The following is a 15,138-nucleotide window of genomic DNA, read 5'->3' on the forward strand; positions in this document are numbered from 1 at the left end:
TGTCTGTTTTGTTTAGGCTAATAAATGGTTGGAAAATCACTAAAGTTATCAAGTTGTTACAGTATTGTGTTGAACCCTAAAAAAAGGCAATAGTGCACCTTCCAAGAATTTTTGCTTGGAAAATGGTAGATAAGCCCAAATGCTTACTCATAAATGTATTTCCTATACAGTTAGTATAGTTTTTGGTGGTAATTGAGCCACTGTGTATTGATTTTTGTCACTTACCTAAAATAGTATTTTCAGTGGAAAACTGTTCTCTATGCACAGTCATTTTTTTTTTTTTTTTTAACTTATGTCTATGTTAACTATGTCCCATCTTTGGCTCATTCTTTACTTGATGAACTTAAGATAGACTTTTGGAAGAATTGATCATTGGATATTCTCTAAGTACTACTTAAATTCTTTTCCTACAATAGTGTGGTGCTATTGAAAGAAAAAAAAATGACCAATATAATGTCTAGAAGCAAACGATACCAGACATCACAGTGTCAGTTACCAGTAATGTTTTGCTTTTCAGCATCTATTACATGAAGGTTTGGGAGACATCTGCATTCTCTGAAGCAGAGAGAGCAATGACTACTATAAGGTCTGCATAAATGAATCACTGAATATTTTTAGCCGTCTAGACAAAATTTTGACATAAATGGCCCCAAATTACTGATTTGAATTAGAGATTGTTGATTAAACCTACAGGTAAACCAGACTGGCTGACTCTTGATGCATTTCTTATTTGCAAGCTCTATTTGCTGAAGTGTAATTTTTCTAGGCCTGGAGAACTTTTAAGTATTAGCAAAGTTTTCCTTTATAAGTTTTTTTTTTTTTAATTTTTTTTCCATTTATTTTTATTAGTTGGAGGCTAATTACTTTACATCATTACAGTAGTTTTTGTCATACGTTGAAATGAATTAGCCATGGATTTACATGTATTCCCCATCCCGGTCCCCCCTCCCACCTCCCTCTCCACCCGATCCCTCTGGGTCTTCCCAGTGCACCAGGCCCGAGCACTTGTCTCAGGCACCCAACCTGGGCTGGTGATCTGTTTCACCCTAGATAATATACATGTTTCAATGCTGTTCTCTTGAAACATCCCACCCTTGCCTTCTCCCAGAGTCCACAAGTCTGTTCTATACATCTGAGTCTCTTTTTCTGTTTTGCATATAGGGTTATCGTTACCATCTTTCTAAACTCCTTTATAAGTTTTATACTCAACTTCCCCATACTATGTTCATTTTACCTTTTCAATTCAGTGATTAATTTCTGCATTGTCAACCATCTGTTTTAAGCATTATCTTCTTATCCTATTCTGGATATAATCAGAAAATGTCATTTTTGCTGGTTTGTTATCAGCTTCAGTCTAATCAAGAGTATTCGTTTTTCTAGTAGGTTGGTGCTACTCATTTGTCACAGATTAACATGGTTTCTGTTCTTTTTTGTCCAATAAAATTAGACTCAGCATTTTCTTGGATTCACTTACTACACAGTTGGTTAACTCAAATAACCCTGCTCCATTTCTTTGCATTGCCTTTTTGTTTTTATTCCTCTGTTCTGGAACCAAAAGTCTTAGATCTCCAAACCAGTTAAGAGTTTCTCTCATCCTTTTCTCCAAGGAAGTATGACCATTGTGGTCTGCTCTGGCCACATTACCCTTTGAGTACTTCATAATTTTCTTGGTCCCTATATTAATAGAATATTATTGGGCATCCTTTTCTATTTTTCTGGATATTTAGCTTAGGCCAGATACACAAGGTTTTCTCTGACCTTCCTTATTCAGGCCGGCTCCTCTTCCACGTCACTCTGGCTGCTGCTTTTGCTTCTGCTTTACACATGACTCATGTTTCCTTACATCAGTAGTTTTCAGCATTAAAAACAATCCCCCCAAAATGACCAGTATTCCTAATTATTGAGTCCCTCGTCTCATAAGAGTTAAAATTTAAGCCTTCAGTATCTGATTTTGCATCAGATACACATTCCTTGGTTTGACAGTCCAGAGATCAAACAGCAGGTACTTAACATGTGTGTCCTTAGGTTACTGTCATAATTCTCAAAGTTTTACTATTCCCTTTTAAGTAGTTGAGAAAACAGCTCAGAAAATTGAACTAAATTGCCTAAGATGCAAATCACAAACTTAAATTGTTTGATTTCAAGCCTAGGGTACCTTCCACTGTATCACAGACATCTGTATTAAATTCAGCATAAAAACAACAACCCTATTATGTGAGTATTAAATTGAAGGTTATTCTTAACCCATTCATGATGGTCTTTGAAGAGATTTTATCACTTATTTTAATTAAGATTCCATAGATTAAAACACTTCTGAACTTACATATGTAGTCATCATGTTGCGTGCATAAATGAAATTAACAGTTCACTTCATCAAACGGAATAAGTGCAACAAAAGGACTATTATAACAAATTTTTAAAATTGTGTACTGTATTTATTTCTGCTGTATAGCAAAGTGATTCAGTTATATATACACATCCTTTTTTTATATTCTTTCCATTATGGTTTATCACAGGATATTGAATATAGTTCCTTGTGCTGAATAGTAGGACTTTGTTGCTAATTCATTCTATGTATAACTTGCAACCCCATCTCCCACTGTATCCCTCTAACACATCCCCATCTCTTGGCAATTGCGTATCTGTTTTCCATGTTTGTGGGTTTTGTAGATAAGTTCATTTCTGTCATATTTTAGATTCCACATATAAGTGATATGATAGTTGTCTTTCTGATTTACTTCATTTAGGATTATAATCTCTGGTTGCATCCGTTTTGATGCAAATGACATTTTTTTTTAATGACTGAGTAGTATTCCATTGTGTGTATATATACACACCATATCTTCTTTATTCTTTGATCTGTTGATGGGTACTTAGGTTATTTCCAGGTCTTGTGAACACAGGGGTGTGTGCATCTTTTTGAATTATAGTTTTGTCTAGATATATACCCAGGAGTGGGATTGCTGTACCATATGGCAGTTCTGTTTTTAGGTTTTTTGAGGAACCTCCATACTGTTTTCTGTAGTGACTGCGCCAACTTACATTCCTGTGAACAGTGTCAGAGGGTTCCCTTTTCTCTACACTCTCCAGCATGTTTGTAGACTTTAATGATGGCCATTCCTACCAAGTGTGAGGTAATAATTCATTGTAGTTTTTATTTGCATTTCTCTAATAATTACCAATGTTGAGCATTTTTCCATGTGCCTATTGGTCATCTGTATTTCTTTGGGAAAATGTCTATTTAGTTCTGCCTATTTTTCAATTGGGTTGGGTCTTTGTTGTTGCAACTGTTGTGTGTATTTTGAAGATTAAGTCCTTGTCAGTCTGATCATTTGCAAATACTTTTTTCCCATTCTGTAGAATTGTGTTTTTGTTTTGTTTATGATTTCCTTTGCTGTGCAAAAGCTTGTAAGTTTGATTAGGTCCCATTTGTTTTTTATTTCCATTGCCTTAGAATAACCCAAGAAAACACTGGTATGGTTTATGTCAGAATGTTTTGCCTGTATTCTTTTAGTTTTATTGTGTCATATGTTTGTCATTTTGAGTTTGTGTCTGGTGTGAAGAGGGTGTGTTCTAACATCATTGATTACATGTGGCTGTCTAACTTTCCCATCAACCCTTGCTGAAGAGACTGTTTTTGCCCGTTGTGTATTCCTGCCTCCTTTGTCAAAGATTTATTGACCTTAGATGTGTAGATTTCTGGGCTACCTATATTCTGCTTCACTGCTCTGTATGTGTGCCACAATGCTACAAAGCTACTGTAATCAAAACAACAGTAAATAGTGTGATAGCATGCTGTTTTGATTACAGAAGCTTTGTAGTATTGTCTGACATCTGGGAGGCTTATGCCTCCTGCTTTGTTCTTTTTATTCAGGATTGCTTTGGCAACTCTGGGTCTTTTATGGTTTCATATAACCTTTAGGATTATTCTAGTTCTCTGGAAAGTGTCATGGGTAACTTGACAGGGATCACATTAAATCTGTAGATTGCTTTGGGTAGTATGACCCTTTCAGCAATATTCTTTCAACCCAAGAGCATGGAATGTATTTCCATTTCTGTGAATTGTCAATTTTCTTAATGTTTTATAACTCTCAGCTTATGTCTTTCACCTTGTCAGATTTATTCATGTTTTTTTTTAATGTGATTTTAAAGGGGATTGTTTACATTCCCTGTTAGTATTAAGAAATGCAACCAATTTCTATATGTTAACCTTGTAGCTTGATACTTTGCTGAATTAATTTACCAGCTCCTGTAGTTTTGTGTGGAGTCTTTAGGGTTTCCAGTATATAGTAGTCCAATATATAAAAGACTCTATATAGTAATACAGTCATCTGTATGTAATGAGTTTTACTTCTTCCCTACCAATTTGAAAACATTTTATTTTCTTGTCTGATTACTGTTCCTAGGACTTCCAATACTGTGTTGAATAGAAATAGTGAGTGGACATCCTTCCCTGATTCCAGATTTTAGTGGGAAAGCTTTTGGTTTTTCACATTATATTGGTTTTGAGTTGGTAATAAGCTTTTATTATGTTGAGATATGTCCCCTCTATACCCACTTTATTAAAGAGTTTTAATCATGAATGGATATTGAATTTTATCAAATGCTTTTTCTTCATCTGTTAAGATGATCATGTGGTTTTTGTCTTTTGTTGATGTGGTATATCATATTGATTGTTTTATATATGTTGAACCATCCTTGTGACCCTAGAATGAATCCAACTTGGCTGAAGCATATGATCTTTTTTCTGTTGTTGGATTTGGTTTGCTAATATTTTGTTGAGAATTTTTGCATCTATATTTGTCAAAGATATTATCTTATAATTTTCATTTTTGGTAGTGTCTTTGTCTGTTTTTGGTATTGGGTGATGGTGGCTTCATAGGCCTGTGTACTAATACTAAACTTAAGTCCTCTGTCCATTTACACAATTTTCTTGCTTTTCCACTTCATGTAACTTTATTAACGAATATACAGCTTTTCTTCTCTAATATCTTCTTTAAAAATATTGATGATTATTTTTCTGGCACTTTTTAGAAACAAATAATAATTTTAAAAGTTTAATTACAATTCAACAGAAGATCATTCATTAGAAGCACTGACTGCTCTGCTAGTAAAGTGGGAGGAAACTTGGATATCAACTTGAATTTTCTCTTTTGACAAGATGGAAAAAACTGAAAGGTTAGGGTTCAGATTTCTTAGGTAGGTACTGATAAGAAGAGCACCAGAACTTCTGATGTGAATGAATTTCTTCTGCTCCTCAGTGGCTAAAAGAATGAAATTAACTTATTTGGAGGGTCTCATTTTTCATATTAACAATAGCAGTTTAGAAGTGTTAAAGATGTATTATTATTTGCCACTGACAAAATAAACATGCATAAGGAAAAATAGCTTTATTTTTAAAAGAAATCAAAGGTCTACATGAAAGTATACATGAAAACAGCATCTTTCACTTGAGCCGTAAGCTTGATTGTACATGCTCTTTATTATATTCCAATGAGATTTTGGAAGTCAATTTCAAAGACATTAACATTTATTAACAGATATTGAAGAAAGCTACTGGCTTTGAGAGAAAAAAATTCAGTAACTGTTTACCTACCCTGAGATATTCAATCCCACAATATATTTGGGATTATTTGAGCATTTAAAAATTTAACAAAATATTTATCTTTTCATTGCATCTATCAACATGTTAAACTCTTGGCTACAAACCAAGTAAAATGATGGTGACCAGTGTTTTCTGATTCTATCCATAATGGACAGAGTGAAATTACAGCATAAAGAGTAGCCAGGCATTTATACTGTAAACATTATCTGGGTTCAAACATCTTGCAACAAACCGCTACTAATATGACTACATGTAGCACATAGAACACAATAATCCTGGACTGCAATACATCTATAAAACCTTTAAAAAATAATGCTTTTCAACCTCTTTTTTCATTATCACTGCCCCGTGCCCTAGAAGAAAAAATATATTTAATAAATTTAGCTTTAAATTACATTTCTCCCTAATGAGAGAAATACTAAGGAATAAGATTTTATTGTGTAGAGATATGGAGAACCATAATCCACTGCGTTAAGATTTTTTTATACCAAGAACCAATTTTTGCCCCTCTGAGAATACATGACTTAAAGTGAATGAAAAGTGAAGTAGACACTAGGGAGGAAAATGAAGAAAACAGGGAGGGAAAAAAACAAACCCTAATGATTAATACTTTGAGGCTGAAATAGTTGGCTTCTTTTATCACCCAGGTCCCATCATGGCTGCATGGTCTCGTCTCAGAAGACATCATGTCTATCTCCTTGTTTTGGAAACCAGGAAAACAGCATAAAATCTGATAGTTTGGAATAATAATTTAATCTTACTAGACTTGGTGTTTTTGACTATAAATTGAAACAACAGGTGTAGATCAGTTATTCTCAATTTTGGCTGCATTTTCCTGGGACATATTAAAGATTTCAGTGTTCATCTGTATCCCCAGACCAATTAAACCAATGTCTGGAGGTTATAGTCTAGCCACTGGTTCTTAAACTTTTGTGTGAGTCATACTATAATTAAACACAGATTGCTGGGTCACAGTCCCAGATTTTCTGATTCTGTAGGTCTAGGATGGGGTGTGCAAATTTACATTTCTATCAAGTTTGCATGTGTGGCTATGCTAGTGGTTTGGGGACCACACTTTGAGGGCCACAGGTCTAGGTAAATGTGTAAATATGCATGTGTACATTTATGTATGTATGTGTATGTGTATATATAGCCCCAGGGAATTCTAATTTCAGAACTACTAGTATAGAAAATATTAATAAGATTCTTTTCAACTCTAAGATACTGAGATTTTAACATAATGAGTGTTGTTGGGTATCAAGATAATCTCTATAGAAAGGAGACCTATGGAAAACATACCAATTTCTTGGTCACGTTTCATTAATAATTTTGTTTCTATAAAGCATTTTACAGTAGTTTTTGAAAATGAACATTTTTACAGTACATTTGCTGCATATACTGTTTTTCACTTCATTTTTTGGTTAAGATCATTTATTTGGCTGTCAGTTTTCCAGCATTTGATAAGACCAATGGAGGGTTTGGATAATAGCCTGCTGTTTTTGAATTATTTGAAGAGAACCTTGTAAATTTGTAGTCCAGGGGTAATTCTGAAAAGAAAAAAAATAATTATTCTGCAGATCTCAGAAGGCATTTGATAAATATAAACAAATCAATATTTGCCAGTTATTTATAATAAAACATTTTTTAGAGTTTCATAATTTTAATATTTCTTTTGTCACCAGGATAGGTTGCACCTGGAATGAACAGTGTAGATGTCTTTTCGTATACAATATACAGTAATATTTAAGTCAAATTACATTTAGAGATATTGCAAATTATATTCAGAGCTCTAACTAGTGAGTATAGCCCTGAACAGTAAAAGAGTTAATGAACAATAATCTTTGAATGCTCAGCTAAATAATTCCAATATGCACAATATGGCAACTTTTTCCATATGATAAGCATCGCACATATACACAGCCACAAGAGGAATGGGTGGAGAGAACATAAAATTCATACTTTCTCAGTGGTGGGACATTGTGTCATTTTCATATAAATATCTCAAAAGCTAGCCTTCAGATATATTCTTCCTAAGTTTCTTCAAAGAACCATTACCAGAAATATTACAAATGAAACATTAAGACCTATGTCATGTAATGATATTCATTCCACATGCAGATACTGGTTAGTAATCCTTATTTCACAAATTTTACAGGTAAAACATGATTTGGTAGTACTGAGTGTTCCGAAAATGATACTAAAATAAAAATTGTATTTTAAATGCCAGTGAGAATCATTAAGACTCAAACAGTTAATCCTTATGAGGAAAAAACTAGTGCTGAAAATTGTGAAGAAGGAACACTGCCTTTCTGAGGTCAGAGAAAACTAAGATTACTATGAATAGAAAAACATTCAATATTTTTCAGTATTAGTGAATTTCACTGGTCTTCACTACTTCAAGTTAACTGGAGTGTATTTTCAGCCATTAAAAAGGCTCATTAAAAAGCACTGGAAATAATTGATAAAACTGAGTTTCAAAAATAGTGCACCTGAGGTTCTGGATTTCTCGTAAGCCACCAAAATGATACAGGCTAAGAACTGACCCAACAACCTCTTCCTCTGTCTTTCCTATACACTTCCTAAAGTAAAGGTAGCTATTATTAAAAGGTTAAAATGATTATATTATCAAAATGCTTATAAAGCAAACATTGCAGTAATATATATTGCAAACATTTATAACATCTATAAAAATTGCTTCTAAGAAAATTCTGAAAGAGAGGGGGATACCAGACCACCTGCCTTGCGTCTTGAGAAACCTGTATGCAGGTCAGGAAGCAACAGTTAGAACTGGACATGGAACAGACTGGTTCCAAATAGGAAAAGGAGTACATCAAGGCTGTACATTGTCACCCTGCTTATTTAACTTATATGCAGAGTACATCATGAGAAACTCTGGGCTGGAGGAAGCACAAGCTGGAATCAAGATTGCTGGGAGAAATATCAATAATCTCAGATATGCAGATGACACCACCCTTATGGCAGAAAGTGAAGAGGAACTAAAAAGCCTCTTGATGAAAGTGAAAGAGGAGAGTGAAAAAGTTGGCTTAAAGCTCAACATTCAGAAAACTAAGATCATGGCATCCGGTCCCATCACTTCATGGCAAATAGATGGGGAAACAATGGAAACAGTGACAGACTTTATTTTTTGGGGCTCCAAAATCACTGCAGATGGTGACTGCAGCCATGAAATTAAAAGATGCTTACTCCTTGGAAGGAAAGTTATGACCAACCTAGACAGCATATTAAAAAGCAGAGACATTACTTTGTCAACAAAGGTCCATCTAGTCAAGGCTATGGTTTTTCCAGTAGTCATGTATAGATGTGAGAGTTGGACTATAAAGAAAGCTGAGCGCTGAAGAATTGATGCTTTTGAACTGTGGTGTTGGAGAAGACTCTTGAGAGTCCCTTGAACTGCAAGGAGATCCAACCAGTCCATCCTAAAGGAGATGGGTCCTGGGTGTTCATTGCAAGGACTGATGTTGAAGCTGAAACTCTAATACTTTGGCCACCTGATGCGAAGAGCTGATTCATTGGAAAAGACCCTGATGCTGGGAAAGATTGAGGGCAGGAGGAGAAGGGGAAGACAGAGGATGAGATGGTTGGATGGCATCACCAACTCAATGGACATGGGTTTGGGTGGACTCCGGGAGTTGGTGATGGACAGGAAGGCCTGGCATGCTGCGGTTCATGGGGTCACAAAGAATCAGACACGACTGAGTGACTGAACTGACTGAAGCATTTAAATGTCAATGAGAGAATCACATCTAACAGAATATGGACGAATAAGGGAACTTTCCCTGGTGACTCAGATGGTAAAGAATTTGCCTGCAATGCAAGAGACCTGGGTTCAATCCCTGGGTCAGGAAGATCCCCTGGAGAAGGGAATGGCTACTCACTCCAGTATTTTTGCCTGGAGAAGTCCATGGACGGAGAAGCCTGGTGGGCTACAATCCATGGGGTCGCCAAGAGTCAGACACGACTAAGCATGCAAAGAAACATTACATGAATTCAGAAAAGATTTCAAGCGATAATGGGGACTATCAGGTTTTTCATTCCCTATCTCCTTTAAAACAGAAATTTTATTCTGTCTTCCAGGTAGCACAGGAAGCAGAAAGTCTACTAAGGTTAAGAAACTGTGTATGGAGTAGCCAAACTGAGGTGAGATGACTCTTCTGTTAAAAACAAGAATGTCCAGATTGGGGATTCACCAAGAGGGAGATATTTGTGTCCCTCTTAGAAAAATCACTGTTGGGTGCTGTTTGGAAGAAAAGAGAATGGTAGACAACCAAATTCTTATTTACCACAGTAACTTTCTATTAAACTGTGTACTGAACATACTATAATACCAACCACATTATCTAATAATTACATGAACTGAACCAAAATGAATATTTTTAAACAGTAAGTTCAGTGTAAAATAATGAAACACAGACAGAAATACAACAACTCTTGTGATACTTTTTTTTAAAAGATATTGCCAGGATAACATTTATATAAAGATTTTAAAAGCCATGACCATCATACTGTTTTTCTTTCAGCCATTTTTTTTTAACTTGGAGGTAGATTACACAGTACTATCCAAATTTACTGAATATGTTACTGAAATAATTTCAAGTTCTGAGTGAGAGGATTTCCTTGTGAGAATGTGATCATAAGCACTGAGTGCTAAGTTAAAAGAGAAAGTAATACTTTGCTTTTTGAGGAAATGTCTTAGACATCAAAGTCAATACTGCATATAATATACCAACTCTCATTCTTTCTCCGCAAAAAAAATCTACTTGTTTAGCTTTGTTTGACTACTGGTGAGTCTAACTAAGTATTTTCTCCTAAAAAAAGTTAGAAGACAAAGGCTCTGCCAAGTTCTTTTTCAGGGTGCTGAGGAGGAAGACTTTGGGGAAAGGAAAATGGGAGACACACTGATGTTGTTATTGCTTCTTTAAGGAGAAGTGATTACCCGAGAAGATAGGGGATTATTTTCCCATTTTTTTTTGAGGAACATTTAAATCCTACAATAATGGAGAGTCACTTTTCTTTAAGTCTCTTACTCTTTCAGAACCATATCCCACTGAACAGTTTTTAGAGTAATTCAAGTACTTTAGAATAATTCACTGACTTCCATTATCACAAAATCCTACTCTCACTATAAATCTGAATCACTTTAAAGGAAAGAAAGTGAAATATAAAAACTGAAAATGACAGTATAATTCTAGGCCAGTACCTCTCTTCATGTTACAAGGTCCATTTCTTCAATAAGAAAATTGTATGTAAAAGAAAGAAACATATTCTTTAATTTTACATGCGTAAGCATGGAACAAAATAAAAAAAAAAAAAAAAGCTTTTGAAACTAGTGAAAATGAGTATTTCAGCAAGAAAGATGTATTGACATACTGGATTTGGATACTGACGTAGAAGATGGACCTTTTGGAAGGCCACACATCTTAGTCGTCACTATCATCCCACCAGTAGATATCAGATAAATATCTTGCTTTACTTTCTGTCACATCTGTCCTGTGAGGGTGGTATATTCCTAGTTTAAGGAAGAAGAATCTGAGATTCAAGGAAAACCACATCTGAACTGGAGGGGATACCACCTAGAAGAGCTGGATAAAATAAAAACATCAGAGTGAAGTCCTTGGAGAACCGAAGAGACCACTAAGACTCAGGACACACAGTTCCTGGGAACAAGCAGCAGTGAAGTGAGTCAACATCCTGCCACCGCTTCTCCCTTCAGGCACCTGAATTCTGGGTGGAGCGCGGCAGGGGCAGTTAGCAGCAGCAGGAAAATCAGAAGAGATTTTGGTAGTCTTGAGGGGCTACGGAGACAAAAAACTGAGGGCCTGGAGCCTGATAGGAAGGTGTGGAGAACTGAACTGTGGGCTCAAGCTGTCTACCAAACTCTGCAAGGAAACTTTAGGAAACTAAGAAGCGTGCAGAAACACACCCCTCTGTAATCTTGGTACTGAGTTTATTGGTACTGAGAAAACAGGGAGGGATTAAGTTCTGACCTGAGAGAAGAGAGGGTGAATTTATCATTATGAAGAGAGGATGAAATTATTATGAAGTGATGCTCTTTCATGTTAATAATGGGATTTTTTTTCCCCTTCACATTAACAGAGCTAACTCTTAATTTTCTTTTGGTTACATTAACATGGCACTGGAGAAGGGGGTGGCAGAGGAAGAGATGGTTAGATAGCAATACCCACTCCATGGACATGAATCTGAGCAAACTCCAGGAGATAGTGAAGACAGGGAAGTCTGGCATGCTGCAGTCTATGGGGTTGCAAAGAGTCAGACACAACTTAGTGACTGAACGACAATAAACATGGTATTGTCTCTTTCCATCTTTTGATAGTCAAACTTTCTGCATCTTTTTCTCCCCATTTTTATTTTGAGTTTTAAAATTATTTTATATAATTAGATTGTTATGTGTATCATTATAATTCTTTTCATAGTTCTTAATATCTTGTTAGAGATTATGATATGCATTTTTGGTTTACTAGCTCTCATCCATATATGTTAGAACACTTTAACTCCAGCCATTCTACTATGAGATTTATATGCCCTTGGTGTCATGTCTTAAAATCCTTTCCTTATTCAAACCTCATAGGATTAAAAAAAATTGTTTCTAACTGTAAATATTCACATATTTACAGTTCCAATTTATTCACATATCCTTTTGTTGCTATATATTCATTTATTCTTGTGTTTCCAGTCTTCCAACAGGGATCATTCTTTCTTTTGCATGAGCAACAATACCCTTTAGTATCTTCCACAGTGCAGGTCTTCTGGAGATACACTTTCTCCATTTCTGTCTATAAATACTTTTTTTATTATTTAATGATATTTTAATTATTTTTCATTTATTTTTATTAGTTGGATGCTAATTACTTTACAATATTGTAGTGGTTTTTGCCATACATTGACATGAATCAGCCATGGATTCACATGTGTTCCCCATCCTGATTCCCCCTCCCACTTCCCTCCCCATCCCATCCCTCTGGGTCATCCCAGTGCACCAGCCCCGAGCACTTGTCTCATGCATCCAACCTGGACTGGCGATCTGTTTCACACTTGATAATATACATGTTTTGATGCTGTTCTCTCAGATCATCCCACCCTCGCCTTCTCCCATAGAGTCCAAAAGTCTGTTCTATACATCTGTGTCTCTTTTTCTGTCTTGCATATAGGGTTATCGTTACCATCTTTTTAAATTCCATATATATGCGTTAGTACACTGTATTGGTGTTTATCTTTCTGGCTTACTTCACTCTGATATTTTTACTGGGTATAGAGTTCTATCAAGGGTGATAACCGTTTTCTTCCAGCAATTTAAAGATATCACTCTCCTGTCTTTTGGCTTTTGTTACTCACTCTTTTGAAATCATTCTATCTTTATTCTCTGACTGCTTTTAGTATTTCTTAATTATTTGGTCTTTAGCAGTTATCTTCAGGATTTCCTTTTATTTATTGTGTTTCAGTTCTTTGGGCTTCTTGAATCTTTGGCTTATTTTTTTTTCATCATTTTTGGAAAGTCTATAGCTACTGCTTTTGGCTTATTCTCTCATCACCTAAAATTCTAATGACAGGAATCTTACCCCTCATTCTATCTCCGGTGTCTCTGCTTGTATCTCCCACGCCTTTTCCTCTTCAGGATTTATTATGGGTATTTTTTTTTTTGGCTGATTTTCCAGGATACCAGTGTACTTTTCCTGTGGCTACTCTTCTGTTAAACCCTCCATTCAGTTCTTAATTTTGACTTTTTAATAAGAATTTCCATTTTTTCCAAGTTTTAATATATCTACCAAATTTCTCATTCCTTTCTTTTCTATCTTGGAACTTGGTTACTTCTGTTAGGATAGTCTCATATCCTTGAAGACCTCGCTGTTTTTCCATTATGTGCTGAACACTATATAAATTGTTTTTCTGAAATAATTTGAGTCCTAAAAGATGTTATCTGCCTCAAAAGAAGAATGATTTAAAGTTGAGTTTCAAAGAGTACATGAAAATGTAATGAGATGAAAGAAAATCTCAGTCACCGAAATCTCTATTAGAGAAAGCGTTGTATTGGTCCTGGAGTAAGTGTCTGAATTAACCATTATTAGTCAAAGGTGAGGATCACCCACATGTAGATGCATGCTCAAGAAACAGGAATCACCTGCTAAGTTGTCCTGTATGACCAGGAAGTGATGGATTTAAAGTTCTCTTTGAAAACAGAAGGAAGGAGAAAGAGATCAGAGAAGGAAAATCCCACAAATGGCAAGAAAAGGATATATTACACACACACACACACACACACACACACACACACAAACACATATATATATATATATAAAGCTGAGCTTCAATTCCTGTGAAAGCCTACTTCTAACTCATCCTTCAGGGTCTCAAGATGGATTGAGAGAGTCCACCAGGTCTATCCCTCCTTTGGCAGGTCTTACCCTCCCCACTTTCTACCCCTGTATATTCATGAAACTATAAAAAAGCCATTCACTTCTTTGGGTGCCTTCTCTGGAATTAGCAAAGAGGAGGAGAAGCAGGCCCCAAAGTCAGCATTGCCCAACTGGGCCTCCTTAGTATCCTGTCCTTGTAACTTTCCCCTAGCTTTATCCTATGACTCCAGGCTGATTAAAAAAAATTGTGCAGCATTTGTAGTTGGTTCCAGCAGACAGATAGGTCCTAATTACCTCAACTGCCATATCCATATGCTATCCAAGAGAAACCTACAAATGTCATGGGAAAATTTTCTTCTTTTAAAGAAAAAAATGTCACTGTTTGCAGATGACATGATACTGTACATGGAAAACCCTAAAGATTGTATGAGAAAATTACTAGAGCTAATCGGTGAATTTAGCAAAGTTGCAGAAAACAAAATCAATACAGAAATCACTTGCCTTTCTATATAGTAACAATGAAAAAAATCAAAGAGAAATTAAGGAATCAATCCCATTCACCACTGCAACAAAAAGAATTAAATATCTAGGAATAAACTTACCTAAGGAGACAAAAGAACTGTACACAGAAAATTATAAGACACTAATGAAAGAAATCAAAGATGACATAAACAGATGGAGAGATATTCCATGTTCCTGGGTAGGAAGAATCAATATTGTGAAAATGACTATACTACCAAATGCAATCTACAGATTCAATGCAATCCCTATCAAATTACCAATGGCATTTTTCACAGAACTGGAACAAAAAATTTCACAATTCATATGGAAACACAAAAGACCTCGAATAGCCAAAGCAGCCTTGAGAAGAATGGAGCTGGAGGAATCAACCTTCCTGACTTCAGGTTATACTACAAAGCTACAGTCATCAAGACAGTATGGTACTGGCACAAAAACAGAAATATAGACCAATGGAACAAGATAGAAAGCCCAGAAATAAATCCATGCACCTATGGGTACCTTATTTTTGACAAAGGAGGCAAGAATATACAATGGGGCAAAGACAGCCTCTTCAATAAATGGTGCTGGGAAAACTGGACAGCTACATGTAAAAGAATGAAATTAGAATACTTCCTAACACCA

At 35.6% G+C, this 15,138-nt stretch overlaps 1 protein-coding gene across 2 annotated transcripts in view; it reads right to left on the reverse strand.

Annotated features, from left to right (window-relative positions):
• Positions 1–7,004: 7,004 nt before the first annotated feature.
• Positions 7,005–15,138, reverse strand: part of NT5DC1 (5'-nucleotidase domain containing 1) — a 117,140-nt gene continuing 109,006 nt past the window's right edge. For both annotated transcript variants that reach the window (XM_020894391.2, XM_020894390.2), the window contains exon 12: positions 7,005–7,152. In XM_020894391.2, the coding sequence (XP_020750050.1) occupies positions 7,037–7,152 (116 nt within the window). In that variant the 3' untranslated portion in view covers positions 7,005–7,036. The remainder of the gene's footprint in view (positions 7,153–15,138) is intronic.

The sequence above is a fragment of the Odocoileus virginianus genome, unplaced genomic scaffold (genome assembly GCF_023699985.2).
Source record: "Odocoileus virginianus isolate 20LAN1187 ecotype Illinois unplaced genomic scaffold, Ovbor_1.2 Unplaced_Contig_17, whole genome shotgun sequence".
Taxonomy (NCBI): domain Eukaryota; kingdom Metazoa; phylum Chordata; class Mammalia; order Artiodactyla; family Cervidae; genus Odocoileus; species Odocoileus virginianus.